Here is a 17,162-nt window from a genome sequence, read left to right as displayed (position 1 = left end):
AGAGCCTCAGGAATCTGCTGAGGTTTGGTATGTCATTGGAAACCATGGAAAACTGCTGCAGATGTGTGGTGGAAAGCGGGCTGACCAGCTGAAGCACGGCATGGTAGGAGGGCACCAACATCTGAGTAAAAAATCTTGCAAAAGGTAGTGAACTCAGCCCAGGCAAAATTATTCCCACCATCCAGGACATCTACGTGGAACGTTGCTGGAAAGCAGCATCAATTATCAAAGATCCACACTACCCAGGACGTGCTCTGTTCTCACTGCTGCCATCAGGAAGGAGGTGCAGGTGCCCCAGGACCCATACCTTCTGGTTCAGGTACAGATGCTATCCCTCAACTGTCAGACTCCTGAACAATAAACTCAATCAGAGACTCGTTATTTATTACTGTATATACCTACATCTGCAGCTGCACAGGTTGTTTACAGTTCTTTCTTTGAGTATAGTTATTGATATAGAAATTCTGTCTGAATGCAGAAAAAAAGAATCTCAGGGTTGTATGTAGTCTGACAATAAATTTGAACTTTTAACTTTGTCCATTGCACAAGGTTGTTCTTGTTTTGATTTCCTCTGATGTCACATCAGATGATGGCTGCTCCAAGTGTTCTTCCAAATTATGAAAGAATTCAATGGGTGGCAGAATTTAGTTCCCAATAAAAAATAATGGCCCAAACATTTTTGCACGAACTTTGTTTTTCTTTTCAAAGGGAAATCAAAATAATTAAGAACACAAAGAGTGAAATAAATTATATGAAAATTAAATTTTATTAAATAGGTTACATGGTAAAGTTTAACAGATTTGGTGAGATGGAGGTCTGTTTTCCTGTTAAAACAGCAAGAATTCAGTTATTTTTCCACATATAGTACATGCTCAGAATTTCTTTTTACTTGCATCATGGACTGGAGGTTTTATCTCTGTTTAAACAGCTCATCCGGTTATCATCATCATTTTAAACATGCCAATCAACAGGCCAATTAATTCAATGCCCTCATATTGCTTCTTTTGGCTGAAGCCTGATAATTGATCTGGTTGAGATATTCTTGAGCTGGCAAAATATTTGAAAAGGAATTAAGTACTTTTTCAGTACTTCCCTGGAGTGCAGACCACAGTGCTGCCTTGCTTACCTAAATAGCATCTCTTTTATTATATCAGATCATCAATGCTCTATTTAGAACCATCATTTGAGTGTGGAGGGAAGTGACAGGTGAAATCTGGAGTCACAAATGTTGAGGTCTTCCCATTTCAGAACAATTGAAATCATCAGGATTGGGGTGCTTTAATTTTCTTTCTCTCTCAGACTTGCACATTCTTAAGCAGTCAATCACATCAGAGCCCTGCACACCATTTTCAAAGGCTTTCTTCAAGACTATACCCATTCCCTGGATGCACATAGTTTTCTCTGATTTCAATAGTAAACCCTCTAGATCTGTGCACACTGTTGTTGCCTGGCAGTGCTGTACTGGGATTTACTAAACCATGACTATTAATGTATGACAACAAATGCTATAATATTGTACACATTTCACAACCTTATCCAGAATTATTATTATTTTAACAGAGGATTCAGAACTTCCCTTGAGATTCTATGATTAAGTTAGATTAACCAACTCAAAGATTTACGCAACAAAAAAAGGATATTGTTTCTTAGTCCATTGGCAAAATATTATATTTTCTGGTCAACCAGCCTCCGTGGAATGAGAAATTGAATTTACGTTTCAGGCCCATGATCTTTCATTAGAACTAGGTAGAGTGAGTAAATGAACACGTTTTAAATTGCAGGGAAGGGAAAGGGGTGAGAAGAACAAAGGGAATAGAGTGGAGAGACTGAATGACACAAATGGTGGCGCACGAGCTAAAAAAAGTGATTTATTAATCATATCTGATCCATCTGGTGGAGATGCAAATAGAAGGACAAAAGAGAAATAGGGAGAAAAAAATACTGGAACAGAGATATGCAGAAAAATTAAGTTGTTGGAAATTTGAAATAAAATAGAAATGCTGGAAAAACCCAACAGATTCAGCCACATTTAGGACAGAGAAAAAAATGGGTTAAAGATCTTTGATCAAAAATAGCCCAAGTGCAAAGACAAAGGTCTAAAATCGTTTCTTCTCTTAACAGATGCTACACAATTGCTGAAATTAGTGTTTTTTTTTCCATTTCTGAATTTCAGAAACTGCTATGTTTTTTTTGCTGAGCAGATCGTTATTATTTTTTTCTCCATCCTCAGATACTGGCCTGTGCACCTTCAACATTTTCTTTCTGAATCAAGTCTCCAGTTATTCTATTTAGAATTTCCATCTATTATTTTAACTTTTATTTTACTCTTTCTAAATTAACCTTTTCAATAGAGTATTTCAAAATCTGGCTGGTGCTTTTTAAAAAGTGGTATTATAATACCAAATATGTACAAAATGATTGATGGCCAGTCATATTTCAACATGGGGAGAAACAAGTGCCCATTTGTAACTCGATGCAAAAGAAGGGACATGCTGATCTTAGAGACTTACCGAGGCCTTACGCAGCCGCAAGAAGTCAACACTTAGATAGGCCTTGATACCATCTATTGCTCCAGGGAGGGTGATTCCACGAAGCAGCAGGATTGTAAGAACAATATAAGGCATTGTAGCAGTAATCCAGACAACCTGTTATATTTCAAGGAAAAACATATTCACCCTCACTACTTCTTCTGGATTTCTTCAACATTGAAACTTGTGAATATTTAATACAAAGACAAATGATGTAATACATTAAATATTTCCATCAAATAGGGAGGAGGAGGTAACACAATATTTCTGTAAATTAAGTTAGATAAACAAGTGTATGTAAAGATAATTGTACAATGACAGACAAAGCTACTTAATGTGATGGCATATTTAAATATCTGTCAAATCATATCAGAATTAATTTGGGCATGTGCATAATGGACTATTTCAGCTGGAGTTGGGCTGCTGCCCAGACCCGATCACCCACACTTACCTTTACTATATGGGGAGGGCACAATAACCAGATGCTCCACACCCAGTAGACACTGATTTCAATTTGGCTCTAATCCATGACTCATCTCTGTGCTCTAGGTACAGTTTGATTCAATTTAAATTGGTGCATAGAGTACATTTTTTTAAAGTTACGCTTGCTTGAATCTACCCAGATATCAACTTATTGTGTGACAAAACGCAAAAGATTTGAAGCCTCTTTGATACACGTTTTGGTTTTGTCCAAATTTAGTAGAATATTGGACAGCTATTTTCAGAACATTTCCAACCATTTTTGGGATCCATCTAGAATCATGTCTGTTGATTGCAATGTTTGGCTTCTCTAGTGATGTAAACATATATTTAACATCTAACCAAAAACAGATCTTAGCATTTTCTACATTACTGGCTAGAAGACAAATATTGATTAAATGGAAAGAGGACTTTCCACTCACCCATAGACTGGTTACTGAATATTATGTCCTTTCTAAGTTTGGAAAAAAAATCAGACATAATGTTAGGAAGATCAAGATCTCTTTTGATAAGATTTGGGGTTTATTTATAGCTTACTTGGAATGATCAAGGAAAGAGGATGCCGTAAATTGTCATATTTCATTGGATTTCTGGCAGCCATTGCTGAATTTCAAGTCTACTTGAATACCAATTTCAACTTGATGGGTGAATGGGGTTAAATCTTTATAATCAACCTTTTATTTTTTTTACTATTTATATGTTTAGATTAGAAAGGAGTCCATGTATTATTATTTCTATTTGATGCCAATCCAAATGGATATTATATTTAATTTATATGGACTTGTACGGTTGTATGATAAAAATCAATAAATTTTAAAAAAGAAAAATATGGAAGTTTAAAATTGGACACCTCATCGTTCATGCTACATTTCCACAACACGCAGTCTCAAACATCTGGGAAATTCACTTATCTGGCAGCTAACAATCCCTTTAGCTGACAGATATCAAGGATTTTACTGTACTACCTGTCACTAAAAATAAGGACTGTACTATTTCAGGTTAGGATAGTAATACACCAAGGAAATGACAGAATGGTCGGGCAGACAGATGACTGGGGAAATTTAATGCTGAGAAATGTGAGTTGATGTATTTTGGTAGGAAGAACAAGAAGAAACAATACAAATCTAGAGGTCACAAATATAAACAAGGTACAAAAACAGAGATTTGAGGTATTTGTGAATATTTCATTCAAAGTGGAAGGGCAGGTTGAAATCGTGATTGTGAAAAGTGGCAATGAAGTGTATTAAACAAGAAACTCATGATGACCATTTAGAAACACAAGTGGAACCACAGGTGGAGTTTTGTGTCCAATCCAAGTGCCATACTTTAGGAAGGATGTATAGTTTTTGGTGAGAATGCAGGAGAAAGTTACCAAAATGATTCCAAGAATGATGGTTTTAATTTGTTGTGGAAATAGACTGGAGAATCTGGGGTTCCTCCTATTGGAAGATGGGAGGTTACGAGGGAAACCTATGGAGAAATTCAGAATATAGTTGTAAAGACTGTTCCATTAGCAAAGGGTCAAGGAAAAAAGAGGGCATCAAATTAAGATCGTGTGCAAAAAGGACCAAGGTGAAGGAAGGAAAAGTACATTAACATGTTGAATTTGGAAAACACTGCTTGGAGGGTGGGGAGCACTGGAGAGAAGTTTGATTATGTTCAAAAGAGAGCTGAACTTGCAAAGAATTTGCAGAGACATGGGGATAGGAGAGTGGACTGCTCTTGGATGGTGTCAGAGCAGATCTGACCATCCAAACAAAGGCCTTCTATTCTGGTCTCTGAAACCAATGACTTTCGCCATCTCATAATTTGACACAATTCATATTGAAGCGAGTACATTTAAGAGTACATTAGTAATCATATGATAATGGCAGATAATCCACCTTCTAAGCAGTTGGTCAAATTTGATGTCAGTGCCATGGTGGAATTTAACAGAATTATGAGTTCACCTTGCCAGATGTTCGAACTCCCTTCCACAGGCTGAAGTAAAGGATCACAATTACTACAAATAAGCAGCAGGTGAGCTGCCACCTGGGCTTGCCAATATCATGGATCCCCGCACTTTCATGGAGGTGAAGCATGCCACGTCTGTTTAGAAACAACAATAAAAAACACCTTAGAGTGTTACAGCACATAAACAGACCCTCTGCAGACAGGAAGGTTACACTATGAACCAGTGTGGAAACTTTACCAGTTTATTTTTGAAAATATATAACTCTCAGATCAGACAATGGAATTCATTGAATGAGTTTTGATTAGAGGTTAAACTTAATAATCTTCAGATTGAAATTTAAATTTGCTAAAAATCCATCTTTCTAAAAACTACACGTGGCTGCTATAAATGTACATGCATAATTTAGAGATATATCATGTTGACAGGCACTTACGGCCCATGCTGTCCAAATACACCCATGTGATCAATTAACCTTCTAACACCGCGCATCTTTGGAAGATGGGAGAAAGCAGGAGCACTTGGAGGAAACTCACGCAGACACGAGGAAAACAGACAAACTCCTTACAGACAGCACTGGATGCAAAACTGGATTGCTGATCCTGTAATAGTGTTCCACAAACTGCTACCCGAACCATGCACCCCAATAAATTTCAACTTCAAGTAAGCTCAGCACCTGGTGCTACTGAACCAACTTAGGCAGTAGCAGAACTCTGGCTACAAAGTAGGTTGTTATGGGTGGTGTGAACCAAGAATAGGGGAGACCCAAGACAAACTTCTTCTGGCCTTCAATCCTGACATGTTTGGAGCATTCTTTTTCAGGCATTCTACTTTAGACAAGAACCTCAGCAGCTCTGGGTGAGTGCCCTTCTATCTGCAATCTAAAACTACATTCAGCTGGATTGATGGGGAGGAACCCACCAGCCCTCTTCAATTCTGAGACAGTATCAGCAAAGTGGAGGCATCTAGATAGACATGGCTATGCAGGAAATAGAGCAATAGGCACAGTCTTATTTTAATGAGCATCATGTTCAAAGCAGATATCATGAGCTGAAGGATCTCCTCCTGCCCTGTGTTACTCTATGGTCAAACATAGAGCACCACTGCACATTACAGGCCCTTTGGCCCTCAATGTTATGCTGGCGCATATATTCCTTCCAAAAAAAAAGTATTAAACCCTTCCTGCCTCACAACCTTCTTTTTTTCTTTCATCTATGTGCCTGTATAAGAGTCTCTTAAATGCCCCTTATGCTTCAGCCTCCATCATCATCTGACAAGGTAATCCCTGCATCCACATCCCTTGATGTCTCCCCTAAATGTCCCTCCCTTCAATTTGTACATACATCATCTGGCGTTTGCTATTCCAGCCCTGGGAAAACAAAAAACACTGGCTGTCTTTCCTGTCAATGCCTCTCAGAAACTTGTAGATATCTATTAAGTATCCTCGCATCCTTCTTTGCTCCAAAGAGAAAAATCCCGGCTCTTCTAACTTTGCCTCACAGGACAGATTTTCCAATTCAGGCAACATCCTGGTAAATCTCCTCTGTATCCTTTCCATAGCTTCCACATTCTTCCCAAAATGAGGTGATGAGAAGTGAACACAGTACTCTAAGTGTGGTCTCACCAGAGATTTGTAGAGTTGCAACATGATCTTTTGACTGGAAGTAAATCCCCCTACTAATTAAGCCCAGCATCCTATAGGCACAACAACCTTGAGAAATGTATGGATTTGGATCCCAAGGTACCCTAATTCATCCACACACTTATGTAACTGACCATTAATCCTGTGCTCAGCCTTCTGGTTTGATCTTCCTAAATGCATCATCTCACACTGGATTGAACTTCATCTTCCACTTTTTCATCCAACTCTGCATCCTATCTATATCCTCTTGTAATCTATGACAGAACCTTCAGCACTATCCACAATTCCTCCATCCGCAATCTTCCTGACCCATCTTTCTGCCTGTTCATCTAGGTCATTTATAAAATTCACAAAGAGCAGGGGTCCCAGAACAGATCCACATGGAACTCCACTAGTCACTGACCTCCACTTCCACTACTGGTCTCTGCTTTCAACATGCAAGCCACTTTTTTTTATACCCACAACCAAGTTTCCATCGATCCCTTGCTTCATAACTTCCTGAACAAGTCCCTCATGGATGGCCTTTCCAATTCTTTTGTAAAATTAGACATACAGCACTGTAACAGGCCACTTTGGCCCTATGAATCAGTGCTGCCCATTTTATACCCCATTTACCTACACCCCAGTACATTTTGAATGGTGGGATGAAACTGGAGCCCCTGGAGAAGACCCACACAGGCTCAGGGAGTACGTACAAACTCCTTACAGACTGCGTGGGATTCAAACCCCAGTTCATTTCTGATCACTGGCATTGTAAAGGCATTATGCTAACCATCTTGCCAACAATGCTGCCTGCCTCATTAAAATTCATATAGACCACATCAACCACCCTATCCTCAAAAAATTCAATTGAGCTCGCAAGGCATGGCCCTTCCTTTCACAAAGCCATGCTGACTTTCCTTGTGTAGATTGTACTTCTCCAAATGCTCATAGATCCTATCCTTGAGAATCTTCTCCCATACTTTGCTCACCGCTGACGTCAGACTCATGGTCCATAATCCCCAGGATTCTCCCTATCATCTTTTTTAAACAAGGGGATCACATTTGCCATTCTTCAATCCTCTGGCACCTCCCCTGTGGCCAAAGAGGACTCAAGAATAATAGCTACTGCCCCAGCTATCTCTTCCCTCACTTCCCACAGAAGCCTGGGGCATATCATGTCCACTCCAGGGTCATAAAGATCTTAATGTTTTTAAAAAGATCCAACACTTCCTCTCCCTTAATCTCAACCGACCAGCACACAAGCCTGTTCTATTCCGACCTCACCCTCATCAAGGTCCTTTTCTTTTGTGAATACTAAAGCAAAGTATTCATTTAGAACCACCCCAACCTCCTCCACCTCCAGGCACATGGTGCCTCCTTTATTCTTTAGTGGCCCCACTTTCATTTTCACCATTCTTCTGTTCTTCACATACACATAGAATGCCTTGGGGTTCTCCTTGATTCTATTTGTCAAGGCCTTCTCATGTCCTCTTTGAGCTCTCCTCTGTCCTTTCTTTAGCACCTTCCTGGCTACTATATACTTATCATGAGCCCTTCCTGTTTCCTAAACCTAATGTATGCTTCCTCTTCCTCTTGATTTGCTGCCTCATCTGTTTTGTCAACCATGGTTCCCTTTTCCTACCATCTTTTCCATGTCCCAGTGAACAAACTCATCTAGAACCCAGCACAAGAGGTCCCTAGATGTCCTTTACATTAGTTCGGTGCTTTCACCTTTGAACATCTGTTTCCAATTTACTCTTACTCATTCCTGCCTCATTGCATCGTCATTATCCCTTCCCCAATTAAATGCTTTCCCATTTTGTCTTCTTTTATCCTTATCCATAGCCATGCTAAAGCTCAGGGAATTGTGGTCACTGTCACCAAAATGCTTCCCACTGAGAGGTTCACCATCTAACCAGGTTCATTACCCAGAATTAGATCCAGTATGGCCTCTCCTCTCATTGCCTGGTCCACATATTGTGTCAGAAATCCCTCAAACACATCTGACAAATTCAGCCCCATCTATCTGTCTTGCAATCATGTTCTGAAGTGTTTGCGAGGGGTTGCAACCTGTAATGTTGTTCAGAAGTACAAATTTTACAGCCCCAGTAACACTGAACAGATCATGTGATTGTTACAGCTTGAACATGTAGATGCTGAAAGAATCCATAAGTGGGAATTTATTAAGGTCTGTTTACATTACAAATACCTTTGTAGTGGTAATTGTGAACCTAGCTGCAGGGAAACTCTACAATTGAAGCGAACAGGAAACAAAACAGACTGAGAAGCAATGGTGATCACAAAATGGTTATATCAGATTGGTATTGTAACTACTAACTGAATTTAACCATGCAAAGGAAACGGAGGGCACACAAAATCCATGACTATTATCCTCACCCCATACCTCCAGCATCATGTTCAATGGATTAATGTATCAGGTACAGCATGATGAATTATAACTCTTGATATCAGCTAGCAAAGGATGTAGCCTTTTCTAAACAATTAGTATTTTATATGCCCTTTAATACAGTATTCTACTACATAGAAGCATTAGATACCAAATCATATAAATGGGTATTTAGATGGATGAACAAAGAAGTATGACAACGTTGCTGTATCTGCTGTTATGGTCGCACTGTCACTGGTGTGGAGTGAGGGAGATCAGAGATGTGTTCCAGAGCTGTTCTATGGGGTCCTATTGCTTGGACGTTAAACATTTCAGCCCTGCACAGATCCAAATTGCCTGACAGGCCCAGTGCTGCTTCTATTACATCAGAGCACTCGCCGAGGTCCAAGACCAAGAAGAAGCACCCATGCTTCACAGCCCAGACCACATAGGTTGCAGGCTCCAGGGGAGAAGCGGACCTCCACAGGCCATTGGAGCGGGAGAATACCTACCTCCCTCTACTGAAAGTGAAAAGCCTGAGAGAGGATCCTACAGGATAGGAGACCACAAGAGGTGGCAGAATCAGAGTAAGTGGTGGGATCCACGGCCATAATCTTTCAGAAGGGACTCTCTTGTTTTTCTTTCTCTTCTTGATGGAGCGCAGGACAAGTGGTAGCTCTTTGCATGGCTTTACAGGGCAAACAAAAACAAATAATGTGATTTTTGTATACAATAAAGGAACCTTAAAATAGGATTTAAGAAGCAGATTGACAGTGGTTTTAGCATAGAAATACCAGAGCTTGAGGGCAAACCAGATGAAGACAGGGTTTTTAAAATGGTGAAGCTATTCAAGAATCAGGGAAGAGACCAGAAATGGAGAACGGAGCCCACCAAGAATCATACATGACCTAAACATCCATGTGGCACATTATAACATGAAGTAATATTCATTCTGAATACTCAGCAGTATGAAGCATTTAGGGATACAATCCCAGTCGTCATTTGGCCCAGACATTCCTTTGAATCTCGAACAAGCCTACACAGAGGTGGGAGAAGGTAGACTGGTGCTATTTGGGATTACCTAAAGTCAGACAATGATAACAGTCTAAAACAGTAGGACACTCTTCTTCCTCCACTGCTGATTGATTGAACGTCAACTCTCAATCATTGGTAGTGTGATTAAACCTATTATAGACCCTGTTATAAAGCAGCACTTACTCACTGATACACAATTGGGTTCACAAGGATCACTCCACTGCAAATCTCATCACATAGACCAAACAGACCAATTCCAGAGATGAGAAGAAAATGACTATCCTTATCATAAATGCACCAGGGAGGCCCAGTAAAAAATGAATTAAATGGGCATTCAAGGGTAAACAGCGCAAGGGAAGACATTTATGATTATTTGGCACAGCAGGAGCTCTTCATGCAATACGAGTCATCCTTGGGTGCTTTTCATTGATCTTCCTTCCACTGCAACATCCTAAGTGGAGAAGCTCATCGACAACTCCACAATGCTCAATTCTGTTCACAGCTCCTCAGCAAGTGAAGCCGTCTATGGGTCAAGCACCGTAAAGTAGCATTCATCCTGAAAAAAAAAGGCCAAATAATGACCATTTCCCTCAGAGAGTCTAACTATCTGCCCTATATTTTCAATTGGCATCCACACCGCAGCCTTACCACAGATGCAAGACCAGTTCAGTTGCTGAGTATCCTGACATCCCAACATATTTCCATCATCCACAAGCATGATGAAATCTTTTCCACCAGGTTTTGCTCACAACCATCCAGGACAAAGCAGTCTGCTTGACTGACCCCCATCAATGATCCTAAGCATTTACCAGTGAGCTGTCCAGTTAACCACAAACAAATTGCATTGCAATTATTTGCCTAGGCTACTCCAATAGAACCTCACAAATCTGTCATCTCTCTAACATGGACAAGGGCAGTAAACATGGGGAATACCACCATCTGCAGGTACTACTCCCACCCCCTCCACATTCCCAAAGTTGCACACCAACCTGATTTGAAACCATTAGTCCGTCGATAACATTGGATCTAAATCCTGCTGCTAATAATGGCACCCCATGAAAATTAAAACCAAAATGAGCTGACTTCTGTGGACTAAATGACATACTTTGTACACTTTTAGCTCCCATGCTTCCTTCCATATCTGAACATAACAACAAACCTAAAACACCAGCACAGTATTCCAACAAGCAACAATTAATAAAAATGATAACTACAAAATTTAAATTGAAATAAAACATTTATTTCTGAAAAATAACCGACTTGTCAAATTTTCAAAGAAAAATTCAGATCAGCCAGTGACAGACTGCACTGCATAACTTTTTTTTACATATTTTCCTCTATGATCCAACTTGATTCTGGACAACACCATATAAGAAAGGTCCAGTCCAATGAATTACTGATCAAATCAAAAGGGTAAGGGGACTTTTATCAATGGTGTCCTTGTCAAGAAGGGCAAAAGGTATATTTTAAAAGTAATACAGCTGAGAAACTTCATAGTATATCTAAAGGTCAATCAGGTGAATCTTCCCCAAATGGAAAACATTATTTCATTTAAAACCAGTAGCTTTAAGGCATTGAAACTTTAATGGGTCTTGGACTTTAATATAAGCCCTCTCTAACTAGAAACAGCAGTATCCACCACAAATAAAAACATGGTGCTGAAAATACTCAGCAGATCATTTAGTGTGTGTAGAGGGAAAAGCAGAGAAATTGTTTCAGGTCATTGACTCTTCATTAGTTTGAATGAAAGGTCATAAAATAGAAACATCAACTCTGTTTGCCTTTCTGAATGTTTCATGTCAATAACCCATCATCATAATAAAAAGTTATCAAACTGAAGCAATAACTCAGTCTCCCCCTCATTAGTACATGTTTCTTAGCACACATTGCCTGGAAAGATTAAGGATAAATCTACTGGTTCAGAGCAAAGGGGGAAGGAAAGATGCAATTATACAACTGGAACTACATCACAGGCAATTAAGTGGGAAGGATATTGTGCAGCAAATCTGTTAGGAATTACTGAGAGGTGCAAATGCAATTTTGTAGTAATTATGAGGTACTTCATTCATTCAAATATGGACAAGGATAGCAATAATAGAAGGAAATAAGTTGGAGGACTTTCGGATGTGTGTTCAAGGAACTTAATTTATTTCTGGCTCAACACTTTCCAGGACTGATATTGTTGAATTTAGTTCTGAATAGATTCAGGTCAAAGATTAACAAGCAATACTGAAATAAAATAATTAGAGGACCTTCTTGTTGGAAATATTTCAACCAAAATCTGGATGGAAGAGGGAGACGGGTAGGGAAATTAAGGCCAGAACTCACAGGTTGACCATAAATGTAGAGTAAAAACAAATTAGCTCAAGAGAGACCTGGCTAACAATAGAATGTTTAAAAGGAGAAAGTAATTAGGGCAGGCTAGGAAACATTTTTTTTTTAAATTGGCAGTAAATGTGAAAGGGAATCCAAAAATATTCTAATGGAGTGAATGTGAGCAGTGTTGTTAAAGGAGTAATGGGGATATTCACAACAAACAAGGAAATCTACTAGTGAAAGGCAAGGGGGATGGCTGAGGTACTAATTACTTTATGTCATTCTCCAACAAAGGAGACAATTTTGAAAATAGTATCAGCAAAGAAAGATGATCTTGAGGTTTTGGATGAGTAAAGGTTGAGTGATAGTACTTGAAAAGCTAGCTACACTTAGAATGAATACATCACATAGTCTAGGTGCATCCTTGATTGTGGAGGGAAGAAATTATGGAAGCCTTGAATATAGTTTTCTGAACACCCACAAATTTACAAATGATGCCTAAGGACTGGAAAATCAGAGAAACAGCAGTCCATATTTCATCTGGGCACCTTTCAACCAGATGGCATTAACATCAACCAGATGGCATTAGCCCATCCCCCAACTCCCCACATCCCTCCCTTTCCTGATCCCTATTTTTCCTTTCCTGTAGCTCTCTCCTTCCCTCTGTCTCTTTTCCTTCAGCACTACATTCGCTGAGCTAACTCGCTTGATCAATTCTCACCTTTCCTCTCTTGTCCTCTTATTCATGTCCCATTATCACCTTTTGTCTGCTGTCTATACCCCTCCCCCTGCCCTTTCTACCCCAGTCTTTTTATTCAGGCACCTACCTGCTTTTCGACCATACCTTGAAGAAGGGCTCAGGCCAAAATGTTGGTTATATACCTTCTCAAAGAGGATTACTAAGAATATCTCCTTCACAATCTCCATCAATACTAGAACATCACAGGGCTGTGTTCTTAGTCCCCTGCTCTACTCACTTTGCGCCTACAACTGTATGACAAGAGAAACCCTGGCAAATTTCTGTGATGGAAAATGTGGTGACTGGCTGCATCAAGGGTCTGGTATAGGAACACCAATACCCCTGAGTGTAAACCCCTCCAAAAGTTAGTTGACACACCTCAGGACATCATAGACAAACCCCTCCCCAATGCCGAGAACATCTACAGGGAGCACTGCCGTCAGAGAGCAACAGTAATCGTCAAGGATCCACGTCAGCTTGCACACGCTCTGTTCTTGCTGCTGCCATCAGGAGAGAGGAATAGGTGCCACAAGACTCTCACCACAAGGTACAAGAAGAGGCACTACCCTTCCACCATCAGACTCCTCAACAACAATCAGGGACTCATTTAAGGACTGTCAGTCGTGCAGTTTATCATCTCTTTTAAAGTATCTCAGTATTGCACAGTTTGTTTACATTTGTTATCTATTTACAGTTATTTGTTCACGTGCACATCGTGTACATTTTTTTTGCACTCCCAATAATTGGTAATTCTGCATTGCCCACAGGAAAAAAAGAATCTCAGGGTTGTATGTAATGTCGAGTGTGTGCTTTACTACAATCATGTTTCACTCCATGGGAAGTGGAAACCACAGTAGGTCAATCAACCTGTTTCACCATTCAATCCGATCATGGCTGATCCCATCTCAGCTTCAACACCACTTTTTGCTCTCTCCTTACATCCCCTGCTGACCTTTTATTTGATTGTCTGGTCATCACTGATTTGAATAGATACCATAATTCAATTTCCACAGCTCTCTGTGTTAGAAAATTCCAGACTCAGAAACTTCAGAATTCCTCATCCCAGAAACTATAGAACTCAGTATCCTCCTCAGAATACTATACTATATATTAATATCAACGTTGGTTCTTCTCAATTCCAATGAGAATAGTGTAAACCTGCTCATCTTTACCCTGCATCAAAGGATATATTTAAAATGGTCAGATGAGGAGGATAGTGGAACAATACAATCATGAAAATATTAAATGTTGAGAGAGAAAATGAAAAGCAAAGGTAAAGAAAAACATGAGAGGGCAAAAAACATCTCAAACTTTCATACTTTTAATGTACATGTCAGAAAGATCAATACAACTTTCAGTTACTGTCAGTTTGAGAATTACATTCCCGATAACATTTCTGAATGGTGACATTTTTAATGATACATATTCCCACTACTATGAGAATGAGGGTTACAGTATGGTAAGAATACTAGGCCAATATCTACATCAGATAACGAGTAATTATGATAAATAATTACTTACTCATAATATTCAGCTGCAGGATTGTTTTTGTACTCATAATACTTGGTGGATGAGTTCTGCTGGGTAAAGTTAGTGACATCGGAACAATTGGGGCTGTTCCATTTGTTGTTGCAGTGGATCCAAGGTAGTTCCATTGTGAAGGATGAAAAAAGGTAATAGAGTGCCCAGGCGATGATTACATTGTAATAGAAACCAACATACAGTGCAATCAAGATAACTGTGAAGCCAACACCTAAAACAATGGAGCAGGTAACAGGGAATCAAAATCTGGTGTAATTTCCATGATTGCTATTTTAAAAGTAACAAAAGCAACTTTTAAAATCATAATCTTCTTATTTCAATGAGGAGTAAAGTGCCACCAATCTGGATAACAATGGAGAAAATATTGATAATCGCCAAGGTGTAAAAAAACTAAGGATGTTTAAGGTGTTCCCAATTGCAAGAACCTTCATTCAAGTACTTTACAGAAGCATTTAATTCTCAAAAAGAGATGATTGTCTTAAAATCTCTGTAGGATACCCAGAGCACATACCTCTTTATAGCTCCAATTTTGAAGTGTTTTTTTTTAACCCCCATTTGAGCTCTGTTGACTGCTAGTTGCACTCTCAGTACAACCACTAGACAAAAAAAGCAGTTACATAGGACACTACAGCACAGCCCTTTCAGGCCTCGACATTGTGCTGACCCCTATATTCCTGACAAAAAAAGTACTAATCCCTCCCTATCCCGTAACCCACCATCATCCCTGGCAAGGCACCCACAACTCTGTACAAAAAAGCTTACCTTTGATGTCTCCCCTAAACTTTCCTACCTTCAGTTTGTACATATGTCCTCTGGTGTTTGTTATTCCTGCCTTAGGAAACAGGTGCTGGCTGTCCACCCTATCTATGCCTCTCATAATCTTGTAGACCTCTATTAAGTCTCCTTCCAACCCTCTACACTCCAAGGTGCAGAGGAGATTTACCATCTCTGCTAACTTCGTCTCACAAGACTTATTTTCCAATCCGGGTACCATCCTGGTAAATCTCCTCTTCACCCTCTCCATAGCTTCCACATCCTTCTTCTAATGAGGTTACCAGAACTGAACACAATACTCTAAGTGTGATCTCACAAGAGATTTGTAGAGATGCAACATGACCACACTGCTCTTGAACTTAATCCCCTATTAATTAAGCCAAGCATCGCATAGGCCTTCTTGATTCTCCTTTCAGCCTGTGTGGGGACCATGGTTTTTGGACCCAAGGTCCCTCGATTCATCCACACTCATAAATAATCTACCATTAAGCATCTACTCAGCCTTCTGGCTTGTCCTTCCAAACAACATTGAGAAGGGCGCGATTACCAGAAGCTGTGGTTCTGAATAATAAAGAAACAATCCGTTTTCACCGAAAACAATAAGAAGTGACCGGGAATTAAAATCAGAGTTTGCTGGAAAATGGAAAAGCTCGGGTTACCTTTAAATATGGGACAGATCTTCCAAACCCCTGCAGCGCCTTGGCGATTAAACTGTCCCAGTGCCAATTCCATATAAAAAAGGGGCATTCCAGCGATGAACATGAAGAACAAGTAAGGAACGAGAAAGGCTCCTAGACGTAAACAGAATCTCTTTAGCGCGAAGCACCATGAAAGGGGAGAGGCAAGCTGTGCGGACACATTCGACTCGTCGGCCGCCCACCCAGACTACGTTTCGCTCTGAATAAATAGGTGGACTTCAACGACTTGCAATCTGTTGTTCGCTATTTTAAGTTTTAAACACTTCGCGGATAATTAATAGCAATAAAACATTCAATTCTGAAAACATTTTTTTTCGGTTAAATGGCCAAATAGTGATGGGAACATGCCAAGGTGGAGAATCATCGACTTATTGCCCAGTCTCTGGGTTAAAAAGTCAAGCCATTACTGCCACCGTATTCCGTTTAATATCCTGTTCCTCTGCGCTCTCCATTCCTATCCAAGTCGCTCTTAGTACAGATTTTAAAGACGGTGTATATTTTCTTTGCCAGTGAGCGGACGAAAGTAGCGTTTCTTACCTCCGCCGTTGCGATAACAGAGATAAGGAAATCTCCAGACATTGGCCAAGTCCACCGCAAAGCCGATAACTGAGAGGAGGAAATCGATCTTCTTGGCCCAGGTCTCTCTAACCTGGCTCTCGGTCTCTCCTTCCGCGGGCGACTGGGGAGAGCGGACCAGCGTCGAATTGAGAAACTGCATGCCATTCTGTTCTTTCACTAAGATCAGCTCCACCTTCTTGGTCTCCATCCTGTTGAATTCTTGAGCTGGGGCCACAACTGAGGACATCGGGCCAAGGAATCTGCCTTTGATCATGGAAGCCCAGGCTCTTCAGATGCTTGAACTCTTTCCGACTTGTCCAATGGCTTTTCAATGGCAATAGTAGCAGGGCACCGATCCAACTGAGGAAACGGGAATGTGTAACGAAAATAGACCACCACCATGCAAAAATCAACAGAGAGATTCTTTTCTGAAAGGGCACCTGAAACATTAGTCGTTTGACCGATCAGATTGCCGTGTAACTTTCGATAAGTTGCAGTTTAAGGATGTAGAATACTGGTTTATGATTTCTA

At 40.0% G+C, this 17,162-nt stretch overlaps 1 protein-coding gene across 1 annotated transcript in view; it reads right to left on the bottom strand.

The window, feature by feature from the left end:
* Positions 1–16,905, bottom strand: part of slc6a3 (solute carrier family 6 member 3) — a 43,399-nt gene extending 26,494 nt beyond the window's left edge. The window contains exons 1-5 of the mRNA XM_069916584.1: positions 16,611–16,905; positions 16,035–16,166; positions 14,581–14,812; positions 4,958–5,096; positions 2,511–2,645 (exon numbers count right to left, since the gene is read on the bottom strand). Of these exons, the coding sequence (XP_069772685.1) occupies positions 2,511–2,645; positions 4,958–5,096; positions 14,581–14,812; positions 16,035–16,166; positions 16,611–16,905 (933 nt within the window). The remainder of the gene's footprint in view (positions 1–2,510; positions 2,646–4,957; positions 5,097–14,580; positions 14,813–16,034; positions 16,167–16,610) is intronic.
* Positions 16,906–17,162: the final 257 nt, after the last annotated feature.

The sequence above is a fragment of the Narcine bancroftii genome, chromosome 1 (genome assembly GCF_036971445.1).
Source record: "Narcine bancroftii isolate sNarBan1 chromosome 1, sNarBan1.hap1, whole genome shotgun sequence".
NCBI lineage: Eukaryota > Metazoa > Chordata > Chondrichthyes > Torpediniformes > Narcinidae > Narcine > Narcine bancroftii.
The sequence above is the reverse complement of the archived record's forward strand: the minus strand, read 5'-3'. Positions and strand labels throughout refer to the sequence as shown.